This window comes from Mus caroli, unplaced genomic scaffold (assembly GCF_978045245.1).
Source record: "Mus caroli unplaced genomic scaffold, Mus_caroli_1 scaffold_4, whole genome shotgun sequence".
In the NCBI taxonomy this organism is placed as follows: Eukaryota; Metazoa; Chordata; class Mammalia; order Rodentia; family Muridae; genus Mus; species Mus caroli.
The window spans coordinates 104,222,556-104,231,186 of record NW_028227259.1 but is presented as its reverse complement, the minus strand read 5'-3'; the positions used below and the strand labels follow the sequence as shown (position 1 = coordinate 104,231,186).

General features: G+C 47.0%; 1 protein-coding gene across 8 annotated transcripts; it reads left to right on the top strand.

Moving 5' to 3' along the window:
• Positions 1-91: 91 nt before the first annotated feature.
• Positions 92-5,198, top strand: Hnrnpdl (heterogeneous nuclear ribonucleoprotein D like). 8 transcript variants are annotated; one of them, XR_015046957.1, is made up of 9 exons: positions 95-1,228; positions 1,963-2,131; positions 2,215-2,376; positions 2,714-2,845; positions 2,954-3,068; positions 3,280-3,450; positions 3,735-3,826; positions 4,191-4,295; positions 4,941-5,198. XR_015046957.1 is itself a non-coding variant. In XM_085836896.1 (8 exons), the coding sequence occupies exons 1-7, from the start codon at positions 786-788 to the stop codon at positions 3,803-3,805; spliced, it is 1,263 nt and encodes a 420-aa protein (XP_085693022.1). In that variant the 5' UTR covers positions 95-785; the 3' UTR covers positions 3,806-3,826; positions 4,941-5,198. The 8 variants fall into 8 exon arrangements, 6 of the variants coding, with proteins under 6 accessions (XP_085693025.1, XP_085693024.1, XP_085693023.1 ...); XR_015046956.1 differs by having other exon boundaries at positions 3,735-4,295; XM_085836896.1 differs by lacking the exon at positions 4,191-4,295.
• The last annotated feature ends 3,433 nt before the right edge of the window (positions 5,199-8,631 follow it).

Sequence of the window (8,631 nt, the reverse complement as noted above, 5' to 3'; positions counted from 1 at the left end):
GAGGAAACAAGGAGCGCGTGCCTATTGGCCGCCGGCGAGCCGCGAACGCCGTCCGTCAAAATAGGCCTCGCGTGGGCGGGAACAAAGAGGCGAGCACCCAAGCCTGGAGCCTGGAGCCCAAGCGCGGGCGCCAGCCCTCCGCACACTGCTGGAGCCCGCGCGGGAGGCCCGGGGCTCATGCAGACGGGAGTCCCTTGAGTGGCGCGCCCGGGACGTGAGTGCCCCTTGCCTTCCCTGGCACCTGACCCCTTCCCCGCCCACCGCGTGCGCCTTGGCACAGCTTCAGTCATCCGAGCAGGCCCCGCCCTCCGCCGCGGCCTCAGCCAGCCGGGGAGAACGAACGCACGGAACCCGGGCTGCGGAGAGAGATCCCCTGAGCCGACATCGCCCCGAGGCGACGGCGGAAAAGCCGCCCCCGCCAGGACGGAGGCGGTCATCGCGCACCGGCTATCTGCTCGGCTGGTTGCAGCCGGCGCGAGGACAAAACACGCGTGCGCCGGGAGGGCGGGCGAGCGAGCGGGCGGACGGGCGCGCTGCAGCTTCAGCAAGCGGCGCGGGGTGCACGCCGCCCTTTTGCCGGAGCGGCCGCCGCTGCAGCAGCAGCAGCAGCTCTGCACTGGGGAACTGAGGGTGCAGCAAGGGACTGAGCCGAACTGGACGCGCGACGCCAACGGCTCTCAAGGCAAGAGAGACTGTGGCCCTGCCACGGCGCCGCTCGCGATTCCCGGTCCCGCACGGCTGACTCTCCCCGCGGCGCGACCTCGCTCCTCACCCGGAGCGCCGCGATGGAGGTCCCGCCCCGGCTCTCCCATGTGCCGCCGCCATTGTTCCCCTCTGCTCCCGCTACTTTAGCCTCCCGCGGCCTCTCCCATTGGCGGCCACGGGCTCCACGGCAGCTCGCCCCGCTCCTCCCTTCGCTTGCTTCCAGCGCCTCCCGGCAGGGGGCGCGCCGGAGCCCGCGCCACGTCACCGCCCAGCAGCCCTCCCGATTGGCGGGCGGGGCGGCTATAAAGGGAGGGCGCAGGCGGCGGCCGGATCTCTTCCGCCGCCATTTTAAATCTAGCTCCATACAACGCTCCGCCGCCACTGCCGCCGGGACCCGGACTGCGCGCCAGCACCCCCTCGCCGACGGCTCCGCCACCATGGAGGACATGAATGAGTACAGCAACATAGAGGAGTTCGCAGAGGGATCCAAGATCAACGCGAGCAAGAACCAGCAGGATGACGGGTACCGCACGCTCCGCTCCTCCCCTCCCCCAGAGCCCCGCGCGCGCCCTTCGTCCCTCCGGAGCCGCGCGCGCTGCCCCCAGTCTTTCCCCGAGTCGATTCTCCGCGTGCCCGCTGGACCCCAGTAGCCTTCCCCACTAGTGGAAAGTAAGATGGGGTGACTCGAGAGGCCCGCCGCGGGTGGGGGAAGGGAGGAGGGGTTGGGGAAACAGGGAGGCGCCGTCGGTGTCCCGAGTGCGCAGGCGCCGCGTGGGGCCCGGGAGGGGGGAGGGGCCGGGTTCTGTGCGCCACTTGCTGCAGCTGCTGCTGCCGCCTCTTCATTGTGTTGGCCGCTCGCGAATTTTCCTGGGTTAGGTTTGGGAAACTTGGTTGGGGCACCAGTAGACGACTGGCACTAAAAGTTTTCTAGGTAGCAAAGTTGGCTTTAAGGCTGTGGGCGAGAGTCTACGTAAGCTGTGGAGGGATTCGGTGTAAATGTTGTGCTCTGCAATCCAAAGCAAGCAGGGCAGGACATCTACCAGATTCTAATGGCTTTTTTTTTTTTCCTAAGTTTTGAGTTCGCGTGGTACAAAGCAACGTGCCAGCTGGCTTGAACAAGTGATCTTAAGATTTTTGTGGTCTAATGTTAGTGTTTGTAGTCAAAACAAATTGCGCCTGGAGAGTAAGTTGTCCTGTATTTAATCACTAAGTTACTGTTAAGCTTATTTTTCTTAAATAACTTTCTCCAATTTCTAGTAAAATGTTTATTGGAGGCTTGAGCTGGGATACAAGCAAGAAAGATCTGACTGAATATTTGTCTCGATTTGGGGAAGTGGTAGACTGCACAATTAAAACAGATCCAGTCACGGGAAGATCAAGAGGATTTGGATTTGTGCTTTTCAAAGATGCTGCTAGTGTGGATAAGGTAGGGCTGTGTTTTGCATTGAGTCTACTGCGTTGTTTGCAAGTTGCTCTAGGCTTTTAAGTCCAAACTGCCTTGTCTTCCAGGTTTTGGAACTGAAAGAACACAAACTGGATGGCAAATTGATAGACCCCAAAAGGGCCAAAGCTTTAAAGGGGAAAGAACCCCCTAAAAAGGTCTTTGTGGGTGGATTGAGCCCAGATACTTCAGAAGAACAAATTAAAGAATATTTTGGAGCCTTTGGAGAGGTGGGCTGTGTTTGTGTATGTGTCTGATTGTGCTCGTGTTTGGTCAAGTCTGTAGGGTTCATTAATATTTCACCGGATGGGACTGAATTACTGCTCTTGCTTCGTCTTCACTGCTACTTTCTATGTTGTAGTAGAAACCAGTATCTAATCTTACTTAGCCAAAGCCCCAAGGGTGTAAAGTGTTTCACCAATTGGTGGCCTCTGGGGTGTAAGATACTATAAAAAGTTAGAACACGGTGGTCAGTAGATGTGTCTGGTGTTTGTGAAGAGCCTGTGGCATTATATAATCTTTATTAACTGGTGGGTTTGTTTGTTTTGTCTGTGCACTTGATTTCAGATAGAAAATATTGAGCTTCCCATGGATACAAAAACAAATGAAAGAAGAGGATTCTGTTTTATCACATACACAGATGAAGAGCCAGTAAAGAAACTGTTAGAAAGCAGATACCATCAAATAGGTTCTGGGAAGGTAAATCCCTTAACGACTTAGAGGCTTGTGTGTGTGAAGTCTATGTGAAGAGAAACTTGTTCTATGTTCAGAACTTGGAACATCTGCAAATTTTCTGTTTATTTACAGTGCGAAATCAAAGTTGCACAACCCAAAGAGGTGTACAGGCAGCAGCAGCAGCAACAGAAAGGAGGCAGAGGGGCTGCAGCCGGTGGAAGAGGAGGTGCTAGGGGGCGTGGAAGAGGTGAGACCTCCTTGGGGGAGTGAGCAGTACACTGAAGCAGTGAGCTGCTAGGGACCTGACCTGTAGGGAAACACAGCTAGAGTGAAACTAAAGAGCTGACTTGTGGGGAGGGGTTTGAAGCCACAGGTGTAGGGGACAGGAATGGATCGGCTTGTGGTAGGATTGGGACAGTCCCAAGTTGTTTCCTAACCTTCGTTGTGCATTGTTTCAGGTCAGGGCCAAAACTGGAACCAAGGATTTAATAACTATTATGATCAAGGATATGGAAATTATAATAGTGCCTATGGTGGTGATCAGAACTATAGTGGCTATGGCGGCTATGATTATACTGGGTATAACTATGGGAACTATGGATATGGACAGGGATATGCAGACTACAGCGGTAAGAACACTTAACTCAATTGTGAAGTACTTTCCCATTCTGAACTTATGTGTATGGGTTTACTGTTGAGATGTTTGGAGTAGTCATGTTGTATAGTCATAGGAAAGTAAGACAGTGGTGGTTATTTTAAAATACAATTACAGCTATTGGCTATTACTGACTGTTAAGATGGCTTGATGTTTTAATGTTCAGCATGCATAGTTTCTTATAGGGTGGATTTTTTTCTGCTTAGAAAAACGGTTTTTTAGGAAACTTTGTTAGTGAACCTCGTATCCTTTCCACAGGTCAGCAGAGCACTTATGGCAAGGCGTCCCGAGGGGGCGGCAATCACCAGAACAATTACCAGCCCTACTAAAGGAGGACGCTGGCAGAGCAGGTGTGTGAGATACAGGAAAGCATTGCACTGGCTAATTTAACTTAAAGATCAATAGACAAATGAAAAACTCGAGTAAACGATACGTTGTGTAGTCCTTGCTAAAGTGTTACTGTTTAATTGCTTTATGAGCCTGTTTTGCCTAAAGTGTCTATAGATCTTTAACTTTAAAGTTTTACCTCACCTTTTTTAGAACTACAGAAAAACTTAAGAGTTTTTCTGTTTGCTTTGTGTACCAGGAGGTGTAGAGGAGTAATTAAACTTTTTTAGAAGTGTTAACAGGTAAAGTACTGAAATGGGTACAACTTAAGGAAAAGAAGAATGTTGTCTTCTAACTCTGACATTATACCTTGTTTGTACCCGCCAGCGGGAACTTCATTGCAGGCCGTGTGTCACCCTGACCACGTCTATCTCTGGGGGTCGCACGTTGCGGGCAGAGCGCAAGGCATACACCAGAAAACGCTGTCCTGTGGTATGGTCTCTTCCAACTTCATGTACCAGCGTAAAGATTAAAGTGGAAAACTTCAGACTTTGGCTTCTTTTTTAATCTTTTTGGAGATTAAGTGTCTAAACTTAACTTAAATGGTTTTTTACAGGAGTTAAAGTGCATAAATGCCTTTTTACAGCTTAATCATTTTGGTCTTCTGTTTAGTGTTGTATTTCAATTGTGGAGCCTCATTTTAAGTGTTCATTCTTTAAGATTTAATGCTTGCTTTTTCTTTTTATAGCTAATAGTGAAATCTACAAACCAAAACAAGAACTTTTAAATCTGGGCTATAAGTTAAAGATCATATGCACAAAGCAATTGGCTACCGTGTTACCATTAGAAACCTACCTGGAATTTGTGGTGGTAGCATCCAGTTGGCTCACTGGGGATGCTTCTGGTTGGCCCTCACTTGCTAGACCAGAACAGGGAAGATTGCATTCGCGGGTTCTAAAGTCAATCCATCCCGTGTCACTTGGAACTCCAGTGAGTTTCAGTGCCCAAACTATACTTTGCTGATGAACATGCATGTGATCTTTAATTGAAGTGAGGACTTAAGCAGTTCATGAAAGTGGACCTTTGCACGCTTGTGGGGACTGCACACATCTAATGGGTGTTTTGTTTTTGTTTTAGGAGGTGTAAAGAAACCATCTTACAGGACGACATTGAAGATTGCTTGATCTTCTGTTGACCTAAGATGATTATTTTGTAAAAGACTTTGTAGTGTACATGACACAATTGTGTCCAACTGTATATAGCTGCCAACTAGTTCCTCTGTTTTACTTTGTCCTTTGCTACCTGTGTTATGATGACTCAATGTGGATTTGTGTTCATACAAATTTTTATTTGTGATTTTATGTTAAACCTCAAATAAATGCTTATGTGATTGTTTTCCTGCGTCAGGTACTGCATAGTTCTGTGGAAATGTAATTTTATAAAGAAGCAATAATCAAGACAGACGCAGCTTATTTTGTAGGGGGTATTGGTCCACAGGAAGAAACTGGTCGTGGTATCCCCTGGTTTCTGTGGGTGTTACTGTGCTTACAGTCTAATGCTTCATTTCTCTGTTGATTCCTTCTACACCTTTTGAATAATGTTTCCTCCCTGGGTGTCTGGAGACTGACACTAGTCTGTTGTGATTGGTGACACTTGCTATCACATGGTGTGCTTTCAGATTATGGTTCCAAGGGAAGCACCTTGTTGTGCTAGGGCTGTACCTCACTGGCAAGTGTTCTTTGCCTGAGCACAAGTGATGCTCTTGTTTCTATCCCATCACCTTAGAAACAGACCTGTTGGCTACCTTTGTTCTGTGCCTAACCATGTGTAATTCACAGATGACTTTAAAGAGAGTCTGTGGTTTGCCTGTTAGATAGAGGTAAATGCAGGGGGGGAACTGGTGGCCAGGGTTTCATCAGTTCTGTCTGGGATTATCCACTAAGGTCAGTGCAGTGGGCTGAGGTTTTAGGAAAGTTAGCAGTAGTGAGTCCATCCCACCATAGTACACAAGCTAAATAGATTTAAGCAGTTTGCTATGCAGCCAGAGGAAGGGAGTTGTGGAAAGTCACATGGTGTATCTTTTGGTGCATTAAAAACTTAAAAGATTTAAGTAATACAGGCTTCGAGCTTTTCCATAAATGTTTGGCTTAGAGGTCTCTCCATGGTTCCACAAAAGCTTCTGGGTTTGGGGTACATGTTTAGAGTACTTGGTCTTAGACCAGTGTAAGCTTTTTATACTGATACCTTTTTTTAAATGCCTACAACTTTGTTCCAATGATATTTGTACTTGCTAGGCTGTCAAGTTACCATGCCTTGGCCTCATTTTCTTCTGGCCAGGTACCATTGTTGGCTATTAAAAAGAACTGTTTCAACTTGCAGCCAGAGAATAGGAGGTCATTTCACATACTGTTAGTAGGTATAGTATCCAAGAAAGAAATACAATTAGGTGACAAGTTGACATTGAAGATTGTCATTTCCCCTGATCAAAATGAATAAAGTCTTTTTAAAATAAAATCTCAGTTAAGTCTTGCTATGTATGACTTTAAGAAAATACAAAGATTTGAGAATTGAAGGGTGAGAATGTACTTGGTCATTGAGAGATCTTAAACTTAGGAAATTTCTTTAGTGTTGATGAACCTACAGAAATGTGAACTCGCCAAGGCTGAGTAGTGTGGACATTGCTTAGTTGGATGAAAAGACATTAAGGTCAGTGTCCATTCCTAAATATTTTATTTAGACAATATCTTGGCCACTTTTTAAAGCTGAGGCTCATGTCATTGTTGGGCTACTAACGTGAGTAACCAGAACCTTTTCCTGTTAAATATGTGTTGTTCATTAGTTCTGATAGGGAACTTTAATAACATTGCATGTCATACTCAGGACTTTCGTGAACTAAATGGACATTAATTCAATTTACAAGTGTACCTCAAGGGCTGGGTGAATATTTCACATTCAAAACATTTTAGGAAGCTGGGTTGGTGGTAGTGTGTAAATAACCCTAGGTTGGACGGGGTGGAGTCGGGTACATCCTTCACCCATTACCTCCCATCCTAGCTGTATTGATAGCTTTCAAGTTCAATTAAGAAATCTGGCTGGTGAGATGGCTCAGTGGGTAAGAGCACTTGACTGTTCTTCTGAAGGTCCAGAGTTCAAATCCCAGCAACCACATGGTGGCTCACAACCACCAGAAATGAGATCTGACGCCCTCTTCTGGTGTGTCTGAAGACAGCTACAGTGAACTTACATATAATAAATAAATTTTAAAAAAAAAGAAATCTGGTCTCAGACAAGTTGGACAGGCTGGTAAGAGGCTCTGCCCATAAAGGCACCGGTTCCTGCAATGAACTTCTGGAGGCTCTTGGGATGATGGAAAGAGCTGACTCCATACTTGCTGTACTGCATGCATACCAAAGAGCAATCAAGGAAATAACCCAACAGCTTCGGCCCTGAAACAGGTGCACATTCACCATTCAGAAGGCAACACCAGATGTCTGCGTGTGTACAGAACCATGTGGAATCACCAGTGTGAAGCAGTGTTGACAAGTGGAAAGGCCCTCTCGGACCTTGGCCTACTGGCTGTCACCTGTGACCTTGGCCTTGAGAACAATGCAACCATCTGAGGATGTGTCCCTATAAAAATAGGGATCACTTAAAATTGGTTGGGTTTTTTTCCTTCAAATCTGTTTTAGTATTTAGTTTTATAAAAAGGGATACACCGTGTCTCACTGAAAACTAAAATGTCTGAGATTTAGAGGAATGCAGAACACTGAAGACTTGTGCTGCAGCTTTCCATTAGGACTCATTTTAGAGTGCTCAGTTGAACAGGGCTGGCAAGTGCTGTGCCTGCTGTGCAAAGCACATTCAGTGAGTTACCACAGGTAAAATAGCAAGAGCTTGCTTTCTCAAAGACCAATATGCATCTAGAAATGGGGGGCCTGAGAAATGGCTCGGTGGTTAAGAGCAAGTTCTGGTCTCACAAAGGACCTGAGTTCAGCCCACACAACTCCAGAGTTCCAGTGGCTCTGGCCTCCTTGGGGGCAGTACCAGAGTGTGCGCACACACACACACACACACACAGAGCAGGTGTCTGTGCTAGTGAACACTGATTTAATGAGACAATAATGGTAGACTTACCAATAGTCCTTGGCAAACTTCATTCCATGGTCTGCAAGTTGGGGCAGCTGCTAGTTTATAAGCACTACCCTGATTACATTTTTTTGGAATCTTATAAATACCTGAGACCCAGATTTCTGGATGAAGTATTTGCTGCTTGGATTTGGGGCTGGTCAGTGTTCTTTAATACTGGGTAGGATCTCTTCAGGAAAGAATTGGTTACAATGGATCCATTTCTCTGGTTGAATACTCAGGATATCTGCAGCTGCCATTGTCCCTATGAAAGATCTGTCCTTGATACTGATTCTGATTGTCCTTGGACTATGAGGTAGGTAGCTTGTATGTGTGTATACATGCCAGGAAAAATTTAAATGTGTGTTTGTATGTTGGATGTATGTCTATGCACCACCTGTGTTTGGTGCTCATGGAAGCCAGAAGAGGGTGTCAGATTCCTGGAATTAAAGTGACAAGCAATTGTAAGCTTCCTTGTAGGACCAGGGAACTGAACCCAGGTCCCTGCAGTAGCAAGTGCTTTCAGCTGTCTTTCAGCCATCTCTCCACAACCCCAAATGTTTGAGACCTCAGGGTCTAACCAGACTAACCTTGAACTTGTAGCCCCTGCTTCAGTCTCTTGACTACTTGAAATCCAGGTTATGGTTTTGGGGGCTCTTGGTTGGTTGGTTACTTGAGGGTTTTTATAAACTTAGTGAAGGGA